The 15,365-nt window shown below is 44.9% G+C and overlaps 1 protein-coding gene and 1 long non-coding RNA gene across 4 annotated transcripts in view; one reads left to right on the top strand and one right to left on the bottom strand.

Annotated features, from left to right (window-relative positions):
* Positions 1-10,476, bottom strand: part of LOC140614006 (uncharacterized) — a 34,571-nt gene extending 24,095 nt beyond the window's left edge. The window contains exons 1-2 of the long non-coding RNA XR_012014911.1: positions 10,305-10,476; positions 9,933-9,988 (exon numbers count right to left, since the gene is read on the bottom strand). This is a non-coding gene — a long non-coding RNA (uncharacterized lncRNA). The remainder of the gene's footprint in view (positions 1-9,932; positions 9,989-10,304) is intronic.
* The window catches only part of LOC140614005 (inhibitor of carbonic anhydrase-like), a 56,340-nt gene that overhangs the window by 30,437 nt on the left and 10,538 nt on the right, over positions 1-15,365 (top strand). For 2 of the 3 annotated variants that reach the window (XM_072792695.1, XM_072792696.1), the window contains 8 exons: positions 868-1,027; positions 1,833-1,888; positions 3,731-3,909; positions 5,481-5,652; positions 6,562-6,704; positions 9,399-9,489; positions 10,661-10,702; positions 13,541-13,696. In XM_072792695.1, coding sequence (XP_072648796.1) covers positions 868-1,027; positions 1,833-1,888; positions 3,731-3,909; positions 5,481-5,652; positions 6,562-6,704; positions 9,399-9,489; positions 10,661-10,702; positions 13,541-13,696 — 999 coding nt within the window. The remainder of the gene's footprint in view (positions 1-867; positions 1,028-1,832; positions 1,889-3,730; positions 3,910-5,480; positions 5,653-6,561; positions 6,705-9,398; positions 9,490-10,660; positions 10,703-13,540; positions 13,697-15,365) is intronic. The other variant, XM_072792694.1, reaches the window with a different exon arrangement.

The raw sequence follows: 15,365 nt of genomic DNA, 5'->3' as shown, positions 1-15,365 counted from the left end.
GGTCTCAGAGTAAGGGCTTGGGGGAAGGGTTTGGGATGGGGGCAAGAAGAGACGAGTGGACCTGAGGCATGATTTTTTTTTTGATACTTCTTGTACAGTTATGATGAGCCAAGGGAGCCTAGGGTGCCTCTTTAGCCCTTGGAAGATGATGGCCAAGTCTTTCTGCACTTTTGAGGCCTGCCAACTCTGTAGCATTCACGTTTTGCCTGTGATAGGGACAAGGGGCCACTGGGGCCAGATAGAGTACTATAGCTGGGGCCACAGCTCTGACCATGTTTGCCCTCTCTTGGGGTCTTCCTCGCCTCAGTGTCAGACACTGCTGCATGTCTGTGTGGCTGTTGGCATGTCCCCTACCAACCACCAGGCAAGTTATCCCAACACCTTTCCATGGATTCCTGGAAGACGAATCCCCATAAGCTACCACAGCCCCTGGATCCAAAGGGGAGAGGGGTGGGTGGGACCGAGTTCTGAGGTGAGGAGGGACTGTCGGAGGTCCTGTGGTGTCTGGAGTTCTGCTTACCACACCTAGGGCCTCCATGGCGGTGAGTTAACAAGTGGTACTGGGATTGCAGCTCGGCTCAGTGTAGGTCAGCCGCCCTTGTGTCTTGAGTGGACAAGCTAGGAAGCATCTGGTGGGCTGGAGCCCCAGGCCCACGCATTAGGGTGATGCCTGAACAGTGGGGACCTTGGGGCATCCGTCTCCTCAGCCATGGGCACTATCAGCCACCTCTGCACATCTGCTTCCTTGAGACAGTTCTGGGAAGTGTGTGCAGCCTCGTGGGCTCTCACCTAGGGCCACTCGCTCACACACACGTGCAACCTGGAGGTTGCTGGTTCGTGTCCTTAGGTCCTTGTGTCTGTGTTAAGCAGCCACAGCAGAAATGGCCCAGTTCTTCGTCGGCAGCTGTGTCCCCTGTGCAAACAGGATGGAGTTCCCCAGGCTGTGTCAACTGTGTGTGGGGGAAGGGACAGACAAATGTGCCTGCTCCTTCCAGGAACCGTACTTTGGCTACTCGGGCGCCTTCAAGTGAGTGGGGGGCCCCCTCCCCGCCCCTGCCGTTCTTCCTTACTCTGATGACAGAGAAACTAATGTACAGGGAGTGGATAGGACCTTCTCAGATCACCTAGGGTGTCAGTGTGAAACCCAGGGTCCTGAGTGCCTCCCATGGCCTGCCCTCACTCCTAACGTCCTGAGGAGCGTAGGGTCTGTGTGCTACCCTCCTGGACCAACAAGGTCTCTGGGACTCGTTGAAGGGTCCAAGCTATATCTGGGACTCTGGGATTCATAGACACAGGCTTGGGCGTCCAGCTGGGCCAAAGGCCAGGATCTCCCAGCTTGCTTCTTTCTGTCTGAGCTTCTCCCTGTGTCATGTGCCTGCCTCTTCCCAACTCCATCTCAGCCCCCTGCAGGCACCTCTGTATGTCTATAAGAGACAAAGCTACTACTCAAAACCAGAATGAAACTGTCCAGGAACCCAAGACTATCCTGAGTTTTTATCCTCTATATTAGGCTTTAAGCCTTTATTAAAAAAAAAAAAAAAAAGTCAGTCACTTTAGGCTACCTTTGAAATAGAAGGTGACTCCACATGATTCCTCACCAGAGTTACCCGTGTTGTGGTACAGAGCTCCTGCTTGCTTCAGACTTGGGTTGGCTGTCGAGGTATAAAGTCCCCTCAGGGCCATGGCCTCTGTGAGGACACGTGGAAGCCTGGGAAACTGTGGGCAAAGCCCTGTGAGCCAGTGGTCAGGGCAGAGCCTCAGAGGGGTTGCACTGGGTAGAGGTGAGCCCAAATCACGGAGACTGGCCTGACTACTGCTGTCCTGTTCCTCAGGTGTCTGCAGGACGGTGTAGGGGATGTGGCCTTCCTAAGGCATGTGACAGTGTTTGGTAAGTTCTGGATGGAGGAAGAATCACGTGAGCCATACCCTGGCCGGGGGAACTGGCTCTTGCCTGAAAGTTTCCCTACGTCTAGAGATGGGTAATGACAAGACTGTTAATGAAATAGGAGAGTTTCTGTATAAAACCCATTTCTGCTATACTTTGTTTAGTGTTCAATTTGTGCAGTCTGTAAATCTACTAAACAAATTTTCTGAACATTTAAATGGTATTTACCAATTAATAAGATGAAAGAGGTTTTAATAATTATCTTAGCCACTGCAATGTCCATTTCAAATGTAATCACACTCTCCCGAATGCTTCAGTGTAAATATGGTTCCTAAATGCTATAAATACCTTAAACAAACACACAAATTATTATAACAGTTTCAGAACTTCTTAGCACATCTACAACTAGATGTGTTGCAAAAGCATTACTACTGTAGACAAAAATATATTTCTTTTTTGTTTCTACATTAAAAAAAAACAATTTTTAACAGTTTTGAACAACGAATCAGAAAGAAACAAAAAAGAAACAACATAAATTTCAGACAAGTTGAATTTATAGAATCTGGGTTTTGTTTTGTAACCAATTATATTTCTATCATATACAGAATATACTTGTATCACTCAGGATGTTTAAAGCAGACGTATATTCAGGATGCTAGGGTCTTTTTGAAGATTGATGTTGGCTACCTAAGGGAATTTTAAGTCCTTGCTTTGTACATGGGCCTTAGATCCCTATAACCTCATGCCTTTCTCTAGCATGAAATAGGAGCTCGGTGTTGTTTGTTCCTTTGTTCAGCCATTCACAATTCACTGTCCCTTCATTATCACACACTGACCCGGTTTGTTGGTATTTTGGGAATTGATGCCTGTCTTATTATGGTAAATTTAATTAGTGGGGTCATATGTGGGTTTCTACTCTTGGAATCAAGTTGTTCCGGATAATTGTCTTGTTATTTCCTCTAGTTGCTGCAGTGGGCAGCAGCTTCTAACTCTCACTCTGAAGTATTTGAAGACATCTTCACTTTCTGGAAACAACAGGTGGTCCCAGGACATTATGGTTTATTTTTGCTGAAAGTCCTTTGTCTGCTGATATATAAGATCACTCACCGTTTTATAAGTAGAAGGTTATGACTATCCATCAGGCTTCTGGGGGTACAAACGAGTACTGGTGTGGAGCTGCTACCACCACTGGGCCCCTGAGTGATTCATGTAGAGAAGTTCTGTCTTCTTGAAGCTATTAAATCATATTGAGTCTTTTTTTTTTATCATATTGAGTCTTGATTTAATTCTGACATTACTAAATCATTTTAAATTTTTTCTTTCAATATCAAGATGTAGAGTGTGTTTTCTCTACAACATACCTAATTAAGCCATTCACAAGAACTCTAATTGTACTCCTCCTCTTTCAGTATGAGAATTTATGAACCCCAAAGACCTCTATGAGTTTGCTAGGGCTGCTATCACAAAGTACCACAAACTGGGTAGCTTAAGCAACAGCAATTTATTGTCTCACAGTTCCAGAGACTAGAAGTTCAAGATCAAGGTATGGGTTGGTTGGTTCCTTTTGGAGGTTCCTTGCTTCTGATTGGCTGGGACCACACAGTCAACCTTGTATGGGATGAGAGGGCCCAGAGTGGGCCTTGTGTTTGGGGACTGGCTGACTGACAGGGACACAAAAACTATCTAAATTTTGGCTTGCTTATGTGGCACCTGCCCAGCAGCCACTCCATCTTGGGCCTAGAAAGTTATTACAACAAGGTCAAATAGTTTGCAATTCAGGGAAGAGCAGAGACCACAGCTCATGGCTCTGTCTGCAGTTGGCTCATTTGGGGTTTCCTCCTCCAGAGAACCTGGCAAACATGACTGACAGTGACCACTATGATTTGCTCTGCCTGGACAACAGCCGGAAGTCTGTGGACAAATACAGGGAGTGCCACCTGGCCCTCTTCCCTTCTCATGCTGTCATGGCTCGAAACATAGGGGGCAAGGAAGACTTGATCTGGGAGCTTCTCAACCAGGCCCAGGTATTCCCACCCTCCATCCTCACCTCCTGCTTAGCAGTGGGAGGGGGGGTGTCCCTGTTTGGATTTGGGGCATTCTCCTACACTCCATTGTAGCCACTCTGAAAGTTCTTTTGGGCATAGGACAGGAACCATGCCACGCATCATTTGCTTTGCTGAAAAGCCACTCAGTCTGTAAATGTTATAGACAACAGAGGCCATGAACCCCTCATCTGGCATCATCAACTCCATGGACCAGACTCCGTAGAAGTGCCTCATTGCTTTGTTTTTCCTTTTCAGTTCTAGAGGGGTCCTCAAGATGTAGGGGAGAAAACTCCTCCTCCATGGAGTTTTCCCCTATTACCTTGCTGGCATGTGCTCCTGTCCTCCTGACTTCCCTCAGTGGCAGGTTCCCTGGCCATGAGTGTTCTCTCCATCTGGTGTTGGTAGCAGCCTCTCCTAGCCAACCCTCATTCATCCCCCAGCCCCTCTCTGTTGGTGCTCTCTGCTTAGCATTGAAGATTCAGAGATGAGTGGACAATGACTTTCCCTTGAGTTGCTCCCCGACAAGTGTGAGGGACATGATGAGTACACATACAAATTATCATCAGATGAAATGGTACAACCTTGGGGGCGTGGATTGTGTACTTTGTAGAGGACAGAGGAACTGGTTTGCAGGGCAAATGTAGTGGGATTCTTGAGCCCTGGGAAGGAAGCTGTGCATACCTCTAGGAAGGAGGGGGCAGTTTGCCAAAGAGGGCAGCAGGTGACATTTCACATTTTGCCATTGCAAAAGCAAAAAGCAGACAGACATTGGAAAGAGCTTGGGAGGTAGGTGCTATAGTCAGAAATGGCTTTGGGCCAGTTAGTGGGAGTTGTAGGCAAAGAAAGGGCCCTTCCATTTTTTGGAGGCAGAAAATTCCCAGGTAGGCTTGAGGTCAGAGAAAAACCCAGGACTCCTGACCTCCAGGCTCAGTGGCAGGCACTGGACCATCAGCAGTTCCGGGATGAAGACCACCAGAGCTACTGGGGACAGTGGGATGGCCAGCAATGAGACAGCCTTTGCCGCCTGCCCCATGGGACTATTGGAGAAAGGCAGCTGCCTGGCATATAGCAACCCATACCTCTTGGTGTGGATCTTGGGGAACAGCCTCTAGCAGTTTCCCTGAAGCTCCACCCAGTAGACTGGCTGGGATTTGGGTAAAGCATTCCCTGGAGAGAGGCATGAGAACTCCGGGAACTACAGGGACTTTGGTGGGCTGGGTGCTTTGTCTTTTTTTTTTTTTTTTTTTTTTAAGATTTTATTTATTTATTCATGATAGACATAGAGAGAGAGGCAGAGACAGGCAGAGGGAGAAGCAGGCTCCCTACAGGGAGGCTCATGCAGGACTTGATCTCAGGATTCTGGGATCATGACCTGAGCCAAAGGCAAATGCTTAACCACTGAGCCACCCAGGCATCCCTGGGTGCTTTGTCTTCACTCTCAGGTGCTCATATTTTCTCCCTTCCAGTTGTCCTTGTCTGGTTTTGGATTTGTTTTCCCTTTCCCTTGCTATACCAGCTTCCCTCCTCTGTTTCTTTTATCCTTTGAACAGGAACATTTTGGAAAAGGCAAGTCAACAGAATTCCAGCTCTTTGCCTCTCCTCATGGGAAGGACTTGCTCTTTACAGATGCTACCGATGGGTTTTTAAGAGTCCCTCCCAAGATGGATGCCAAGCTATACGTGGGATACGAATATTTTTCTGCCGTTCAGCGTCTAAAGATAGGTAAGGGCCTATGAGGACAGCAGAGCAGGAAAGCCAGAGGGGCTTTCCCAGTGCCCGCAAGCCTCACCTCATGCAACCTTCACTGGCCTGTGGAGCTACCAAATGCACTGGGTTAGTGGGGGGATTTTCTGCTGAGCTGGGGGAAAGGCCTGAATTATGAGATTACAAAAGGGTTTTGAAGATCTTCAGATTACAGTCAACTTGAAGTAATGATGGTTCTTGCTCCTGTGTATTAACCAGGATTACCCCACCCAGTGTTAGGTCTATATGACAGGGAAACTAGCACATTGACAACCTAAGTGGGAATGTGGCCTCTGCCACTATTAGGAGTGGAATTAGAATTTCGGAGGGTGTTAATCCAGCTCTTGCCTTTCTCTGGATCCCTGTGGTTCATTACTTCCTTCTACTTTCCTTACTTTTGTCCTCATTTAGTCAACCAATAGTTACTGAGCATCTACAAAAGCCACTGTGTTAGCTGTGGGCATCCTGTGGTGCGCAGACATTGGGTAAGGGGGAGAGCCATCAGGCCCACCCAAAAGAGAGCACATGACTATCACCGGGGGAATGCTACTGGGTGGGAGAACCCATTCCTGTCAGAGAAAACTCTGAAAGGTCCTAATGTGGGCAGGTGCTCAGAAAGGCCTTCCCTCAGGAGGATATACCCAAGGAGGTGGGGTAACGAGGGTGGGGAACTGCTCTGCCTACACTGCTCTTTCTGAGTACTGAGTTCTCCATTTCTCCTGGAGGATGATAGGTAGGAATGAATGGTGATATGGGCATGAGATGTGGCCACTCTGCTGCTGCGATTGAGGGTCCCAGTGGGTAGCCATTCTGTAGCCAGTGGCACTAAGCTCCCAGATTCATATTGGGACTTCTTTTGGATCCCTGGTTTTTCTCCATCTGTCCTAGGTGTGGAAGACTCCCCGAGGGTGCGGTGGTGTGCAGTGGGTCACCATGAGAGGGTCAAGTGTGATGAGTGGAGTGTCCTAAGTGGAGGTGCCTTAGAGTGCACCACAGAGGAGACAACTGAGGACTGCATCGCTGCTATCGCAGTAAGGAGGGCCCCATCTCCACAGCTGGGCTTGGACACCCAGACATGTGGCCTCTCTGTCCTCTTCTCATATGTCTTCCTGTTGGCCATGAGGCTAAGATGCACCTGTTGTGTGCTGCCCCCACCCTCCAAAGCCCAACCCAACTCTACTCAATGTGCCCCTGCAGCTCAGGCTGGCCCAAGGCACAGACTTCTCAGGTGCTCAGCTCTGGAGTCCTGGGAGCTCTGAGTTTTGTCCTGCCTAGAGCTGTGGGAAGTGGGGTGACATCCCAGGGGGTGGTCAGGGCCCCTATGGATTGTGAAAGCAAATCAACCTTTTCAGTTCTTGAATTGTAAGCATAATTTTTTTTTCTGGTGATAAAAATATATGTTGGAAGAGAAATTAAAAATAAATAAAATCATTCACAACTTTATAACTCAGAAATTATTGCCACATAATTTCTGAGTTACGAAGTTGTATTGTTATTAACTTTCCATTTCTCTATGGGCAGATAATATTTTTGTGATTAGAAAAAATAAATTTATAAATAAGGGACTAAAAAATTGACAAACTCAGGAGACACACATTCTTCTTTAAGAAGACCTTTATTTTGGGGCAGCCCGGGTGGCTCAGCGGTTTAGCGCCACCTTCAACCCCGGGCCTGATCCTGGAGACCTGGGATCAAGTCCCACATCAGGCTCCCTGCATGGAGCCTGCTTCTCCCTCTGCCTGTGTCTCTGCCTCTATCTCTGTGTCTCTCATGAATAAATAAATAAAATCTTAAAAAAAATAATAAAAAAAAGAAGACCTTTATTTTGATAAACTTTCCTGGGACTAACCCATACCATAAGATCTTGCAATTTATATAGTCTCTTAAATTTGTCAATGTTAAGGATTAAATGAATTTGAGTGCTCAGGATATTGCCTAGCATATAGTAAACACCTGATAAATGTTATCTGTTATTAGTATTTAAAGTCAGTACAGTAGGTTCACTTTTTTAAGTAATGAAATATTCATTTAAAATCTTTTCAATGGCTTTTCAATATTCCACCAAGTATTTCTGCCTTAATTTATTTCACTGATTTCTAAATGTCTACATTTGAATTATTCCCAAATCCTTTACTATTGTAGACAATATAAAAATGAAGATTTTTGTTCTATAACCAACATTTCTGGGTTTATCTTTAATAGTAATAATAGCTAATATTTTGGAAATTACTTACTACATGCCAAGCATGTTTATGAACTCCTTGAATTAACTCCTGCATTAATTCCTTGAATCCTCACAATGAGCTTATGAGCCCATCTTATGGATGAAAAAAATGTGTATAGAATAGTTTTTAGGTATATGTCCTTTGGAATATATATCAGATCCGGGAGGCTATGTGATATAGTGGTTATAAGCAGAAGCTAAGTAATTAAACTAAGTTAAAGTTAACTAAATTAAAGTTAATTAAAATTAACTAAAGTTTTAGTTTTAGTGACCATCTATTGGAGAAATTATTTAACTTCCCTCTTCTTTACTTCCCTAATGTATGAAAGGGGAAGAATTATAGGACCTACCTTATTGGATTCTGTGGGGAATACATGAGGTAACCACTGTAAGGTGTTTAGAAGTGGCCTAGCAGGCACATAATAAAGGCTTGGTAACTTTTTGTTTGTATAGTTGCTACTGTTTTAAGACAGATTTCTAGAAGGGCAGTTCATAGGTCAAAAGCCAAGAGAGAGTATGTATCTGTGTTTTTATTTCAGAGATCTTATCTGTCACTGTAAGTATACATTTATTGCTCTGTTGCTGGAAAATTTCATTGATTGAACTAATAGGTTAATTATTAATGAATTATTGAATTAGAAAAATTGTTTATTGAAGTCTTTTTTGTGCCAGGGCTCTGAATATAGTGCTAATGGGATTGTGGGAACAGAATTGAACTCCACCATACAGAAGAAAACAAGTTGCATAGAAACATAGTAAATGGCTCAGTTGGTTGAGCATCCAGCTCTTGGTTTTGGCTGAGGTCAGGATCTAAGGGTGGTGAGATTGAGCCATTGTGTCGAGCCCAAGCACAGCTTGAGAGTCTGCTTGAGATGGTTTCCCCCTCCCTCGCCCTCAGCTCCTCCCTATTTGCACCCTCTCTCTCTCAAATAAATAAATATATAAATAAACAGACAAATAAATAAAATTTTGAAATCTTATAAAAAAGAAACAGTAAATTCAATCCCTGAGTCTGGCCATATAGATTGCTGAGTGACAGTGGTCATAAAGAAAATGTGGTGAGGGCATGTCCAATACTCAACATTGGTCTAATGAGAGGTCAGAGTTGCCAAGGAGCATGATCTGGGTTGGGCACTTGTTCGTGGGTCAACACATCCAGTGTTTTTTTTTTAAGACTTGATTTATTTATTAATGAGAGACACACAGAGAGAGGCAGAGGGAGAAGCAGGCTCCTCATAGGAACCTGATGTGGAACTCAATCCCAAGACTCCAGGATCACAACCAGAGCCAAAGGCAGGTGCTCAATCACTGAGCCACCCAGGTGCCCCAACATGTCCAGTTTTCTAAACCCTGTGTTTAAGTGGCAGAAGTTTTTGGTGATCCATGAGTTGATTAATCCAAAGGACATGTGACATAAAGCCAATGAAATAGAAACCTCTGAGGGTCAGTGAGACAGGAAATGGTCTCAGGGTTGTGCTACTGATTTATTTCTTAACTTCAGAAAGGAGAGGCTGATGCCATGACTTTGGATGGAGGCTTCATCTACACAGCAGGCCAGTGCCGTCTAGTGCCTGTCCTGGCAGAGAACTACAGTAAGTGGAAGGGGTGCCTCTCAGTGTTTTATTTTCTCTGGGCTATGGATGTAGAAAGAAGGGGAAATGATCTAGTTCATTGTTGAGATAAGAATCAACTACTGGTGAACTGGAAAGGCTAGCAGATAATATCCTCCTTCCCCAGAGTTAGACAGAAAGAGATCAAAAGAAATTTTTATTACTTAAAGGGTGATATTAGAGGGCATGGTACAGAACTGGCTGCAGGGCTCTCCAAATTGCCACTGAGTTAGAGTTACCCACTAGTTCAGGTCTGTTGGCTTACCCCAGGCTGAAGGCAGAGGAGAACATGTATTGTCATAGAGCTTCATTGAAAAGATCTAAACCATCCTCTCCCCACTCTCTTCAATAAAGAAAGTAGGGGCTAAGCCACACGTGCCTCACTTGATACTTTTGCCAAATTCACTAGTCCAAAATTAACTTACCATAGCTGCACTGGAAGGTTAAGGGTTGGGGAAGGTCATATTCTTCAGTGGAGATCCTTTTACAAAAAAAAAAAAAAAACAAAAACAAAAAAAAAAACAAATAAATCTGGGGAAAAGAGGATTTCACCAATATAATTTATTAGGCACCTTATCTGCTAGGCAGTGAGAAGGAAACCATACACTATCCTTCAAAAAAAAAAAAAAAAACTCTGTGAAGTAAATAATGATAACTCCGTTTTACTGATATAAAAACTGCAGCTTAGAGAAGTTACGTGATGGTCCATGGTAGAATGAAGATTGTATCCAGGTTTTTCTGACTCCATGGACTGGCTTTTGCCCCTCCAACATAACAAGAATATAATGATTGCCTACCACAGTCCAGAGGGAAGAAAGATGTCAGGATGACTTGAGTCACTTAGCCAATGCAAAAGGATCTGGGTCAAGATCTTCAGTGGTCTCTGATCCTCTTCGAAGGACATCTCATTTTCTTTCTCTAACTCCCTGAGGGTTGGGGAGATTCTGAGGTGGAACCTGATGTTCATATGGCAAAGGACAGGGATGAGAAGGGTTTAATAGCTGCAGAATCCTGGCTTGTTGACAACCAGTGATAAACTGCTTAGCTAATGTTTCTTATTTTACTCCTCAGTCTTGAGATTAAGAAACTCATGACTTTGGGTTGAGCAATATGACAGTTTAATGCCATGAACCCTGACTGTTTTTCCTTTTAGTGCCCAAGGATGAGTCTACATGTGTAAATACACCTGCACAAGGTGAGTCAGAATCAGTAACATTGGGGCTCAGAGGTACAGGCCATGGTTGGGGAGAGGTGAGGGAAGTCTTAAAAATGAACCAAAGTTACTAGAGTTGTAAAAAAAAAAAAAAAAAGAAAAAAGAAAAAAAAGAAACTGGGAGAATGAGCCACTACCACTACAGGTTATTGTTAAGGAGCAAATCTGTCACAAGCTGTGGCAATAATTACTGTTTGTGGGGTACTTTACAGTCAACAAAGGACCCCTGCTTGCACTATTCCCGTCTACTCTCCTCAGCAATCTTCTAGGATGTGGGCATCATCATCCCGTGTTGTGTAGATGGGGAAAGTGAGTCCCAGAGCCACACAGCTGGGGAGTGGCTGCACCCAGGCTTGATAAGAGGTAGTGTGACTGGAAGCCCCTTGCCCTTCCCACACCACCCTATCCTTGTCACATGCTGCCTGCCTTCTCTGTACCAGGAGGCAGGAGCCCATCCCTAGCACTTCTGGGCCAAGTGGAGGCTTCATGAGAGGAGAGTCATAGATGCTCTAATGAAGAGGAGGAGGAAAATGAACTCAACCCTTTGGCTCTTAGCCAGCTGATTTTGACAGAGGAATTGGTCTTGTCCTTAGAATAGACTAGGTGACAAGTTCTCCCATTTGTATCTCTACATAGCAGGGAGGGTCTGTATCTGTCCCCGAAGTACTTAATTTTGGAAAACAGAGCAGTGTTTCTCAATCTAGTGTGGTGCTTGGACTGGCTGCATCAGCATCACCTGAGAACTTATGAGAAATGCAAATTCTTGGGCTCCGTCCCAAATCTACTGAGTCAGAAACTCCAAGGATGAGGCCACTGCTCTGTTTTAACAAGCCTTCCAGCTGATTCTGATGCACATGGAGGCTGAAAAACAACTGTGGTAGAGGATCCTGAGATGAAAACAAGTGCATCCTTGGGTTTGGAGTTTCTTATGAGACAGGTGGACTGGGAGAGGTGGGTGGGTTTGGACCACCACAGCACCAGCAACATCTCTGTTCCCTGCTGAGCACAGGGTCACAGAGGCCCTGCAGCCCCACACTCCACCAAGGCCTCTAGAGTGCAAAGCTGCTCCCCTGCAGCAGCTCCCCTCCATGTGCAACAGGAGTCAAGCCCTATGATATGCTGTCTCTCTCCCCCTCTGCTTTTATGGCTAACAGTCTTCAGTGACTTGTGTCTTATCCCCAACACTAAGGGCTGGTATTTCATAAGCCATGCCCTCTATCGATTATAGAATACATGAAGTCAGAAAGAACTCTGCTTCAAGAATGGTTGAAATTTCCAGGAACTGCAGTAATAGGCAAATGCAGGTCAGCAAAGATGCTTAGAAGACAGTTTAGGGTGACTGGCTGTGATGGAGAAGGTTAGATTTGAGTAGAGACAGAGAGGGATCAACCCCAAACACACACACACACAGGATGGTAATAATTAATGCCATTTGTGCAGGAATAGTTACACATCCAGAAAGGCACTATTAATGTATTTGGCTGCTGGAATGGTGTAACAGAGCACAGTTTGGCAAGCAAGGGTTTGCTGTGGCCTTAGGAGAATTTGCTGCACTGAGAGAGGGGCTCTGGTGCGGTTTGTGCCACTAGCAGCACCACTGAAACCCAGCAATGTAACCTCCCCCCATACTATCCTAATACTGTACAGTGTGCCCATATTAGGACATCTGATCCCCCAAATAACCCCCCTTCCCGATGGGTATCATTGTCACCATTTTACTGAGGAGAAATTGAGGATCCTAGATATAAGTGGCTTGTCTGAGGTTATTCAGGAAGTAACTGGCAAGGCAGGTCTTCCACCTGCAATGCAGACTTCCAATTTTTCCAGGCTTGAATATGTAGAAACCTAAACCACAATGGCAAGAAAGGGAGTGTAGTAGGGAGGGGGGTTCGGAGTGGTGGTGGAGGATCACATTATCTTCTAATTCTGAAGATTTAGGATTCTAATCTTCTTATAAATTCAGCTTTGCTGTTTAGGCCTCACTCAATAAGCACAATTCAGTTGTAGAGTATTGGGATAAGAATATATGAAGTATCAGTGGTGTTCCCAATAGAATCAAGAATAAGAGAAGAAAGGCCCACTCCCAACAAAGACACTTGGTATCGCTTTGGAAATGAATGCAGTATGATTTAAAAGATTAGAAAAATATCTCTAATATTGGAGAAAAAAGAGAGTCAATCACCACTATTAGAAAATGATGTTATCATAAATCTAGAAAATCAGACTTAATTTTAGTTTTTAAGATTTTATTTATTTATTCGTGAGATATACACACAGAGAGAGGCAGAGACCTAGGCAGAGGGAGGAGTAGACTCCCTCTCCCAAGGACCCGGGATCACAACCTGAGCCAAAGGCAGAGCCACCCAAGTGCCCAGACTTAACTTTAAAAAAGAAGTTAAAAAAATAAAATAAAAAGGAAGTTATTAAAGTTCTTTCTTTTGGATTTCAACAGAAGCACACTTATATGTACAAGGATTTATGTAGATTATTTGTAATATGGCAAAGTGGGTCACAACATAAATGCCCACCAATAGAGGGATTACAAAGCATCTTGCTGTAAAGAATGTATAACAGGATTCCAATGAAAAAGTATGAAGTATGTGTGTAAATATTTCTGGATATATGTATGTGGACATGCCTGGAGAGCAGTAGTGTCAGACTTTTTGGCCCCATACCTAATAATGATAGTTATTGGGAGGGACTCAAGCTTCCCCCTCCCCTGGGAGAGTGGCAGGCAGGCACTAACTGTAGCAGCCCTAGAATACATTTTCAGAGGGTCCTGGAGCTACTCAACTTGCATTTTGCTATCTCTCTTGCAAGGTCATTACGTCGTGGCAGTGATTAAGAAATCAGATCCCTCCCTCACTTGGTACTCTCTGCAAGGCAAGAAGTCCTGCCACCCTGCAGTTGGTACTTCTGCAGGCTGGATCATCCCCATGGGTTTAATATACAACAAAACTGGGTCCTGCAAATTTGGTAAGTGTGTTCTGGGAGGCGATGTGGCCAGCCCCTTCCTTGCGCCTATGCCTGTGTAGGACAGGAATCAGTTCAATGGCACGGAAAGCCAAAGGATGGCATAAACGGGTAGTGGGGTCAAGAGTTGGGCAGCTATTACAGGTGAGCTGTATCTCTCTATGAGCAGGTGCTCCCCTTTCCCCTAACCTCCTTCCTTCTGAGAGTGGCTTGGCCTAGAGGGCAGATATCAGGGAAATACCCTAGCCTTTACGTGTTACAACTGGCTCCGGGAACAAGTCAGTTGTAGAGCAAGAGTGGTGTGTGTGTGTGTGTGTGTGTGTGTGTGTGTGTGTTTTGTTTTCCCATAGAAACCAGACTGGCTGCTTTGTGAGGACTGAAAATCATGTACCAGCAAGTCCTTTCACTTGGTGCCTTTTCACTTATCTTCCTTAGATTCTCATACTGATCATTTTAGCAGCACTCTTGCCAATACCTAAAAGGCTCCTGGTCCCCTGCTTTCCCCAGGCATCTGACAAATCTCACCTCTGCATGAACCCTATTACCTGCTCTCTTCACTCTCTGTACCTTTGCAGCTAAACATGGCTGGAGAAGTCATGGGGCAGAGTGGTTCATTCCGCTGGAAATGCCCCAGTTGCTGGCCTCAGTGGGCCCCTCAGAGTCATACCCTCACTGTGTCGCCACTCCACACCCCCACACTTCCCAATAATCATCCTAATGTCCTCACTATCCACACATTTCCAACCCACTCCCATTTACCATCCTTTCTCAGCAGATGATTCATCTCAGCAGCAAGAGACAACTGAAATGGTCAGAAAGTTTCCCCGTCACCATCCCCTGGCCAAAGCTGAGGGCTTCTTCATGGCTGTACCTGCTCAGCCTCCCTCCACCTGTACTTTGGGTGTGGGCCCATCCCCTGGTTCCCTCCCGAGTGCCTCATACCTTGGGTTACTACTTCTCTCTCTAGTGTAGCCAATAATTTCTTTCAACATTAAACACATCCAGTGTTTTCCATCTTTAAAAGTCCTCCCTTGCTCAGCAGTCTCCTCCAGCTTCTGACTTGTTTCTCCTCCTTTCCTGCCAGGCTTCTTAACAGCGTGGTCTGAGCCACTCTTCTCCCACTCACCCCTCCACTCCTGTCCTCTGGCTTCTCTGTGTCCTTCCATAGAAGGACTCTGGTCAAGGCTACCGGTAACCTCCATGTTGCTGAATTGGAATGTCATGCTCCAGTCCATTACTCCATGGCTTCTCTTTCTTCAGATAACCCCAAAACACTATCTTCTGGCTTTTGTGAAAACACACTGGATTGATTTTTCTCCTGCCCCTTCAAAGTCCCCTTTCCCAGTCTGGTTAATACATGTTTCACTTCCTTAAAGCAACTTTTTCCTCCACAGGCACTCACATCCATGACTACAGCCTCATTTGCCATCTAAACAAATAATATTATATATACAAAACTAGGCATATAGCCAGCACTAGATAAATGTTTGCTATTATTACTATTGTATCTATATGTTGATAACTATTGTGTCTTTATCCCTAGCACAGATCCCTGCTTGACCTTCACACCTGTGTATATTGAACTGCCTATTAATGCTATCTAGTTGGATATCTCAAAAGCAATTAAGCTCTAAATAGAATGCATAATTTCTGCTGAGCCTGCTCCAGAGCT

Source organism: Canis lupus, chromosome 22 (genome assembly GCF_048164855.1).
Source record: "Canis lupus baileyi chromosome 22, mCanLup2.hap1, whole genome shotgun sequence".
In the NCBI taxonomy this organism is placed as follows: Eukaryota; Metazoa; Chordata; class Mammalia; order Carnivora; family Canidae; genus Canis; species Canis lupus.
The sequence above is the reverse complement of the archived record's forward strand: the minus strand, read 5'-3'. Positions and strand labels throughout refer to the sequence as shown.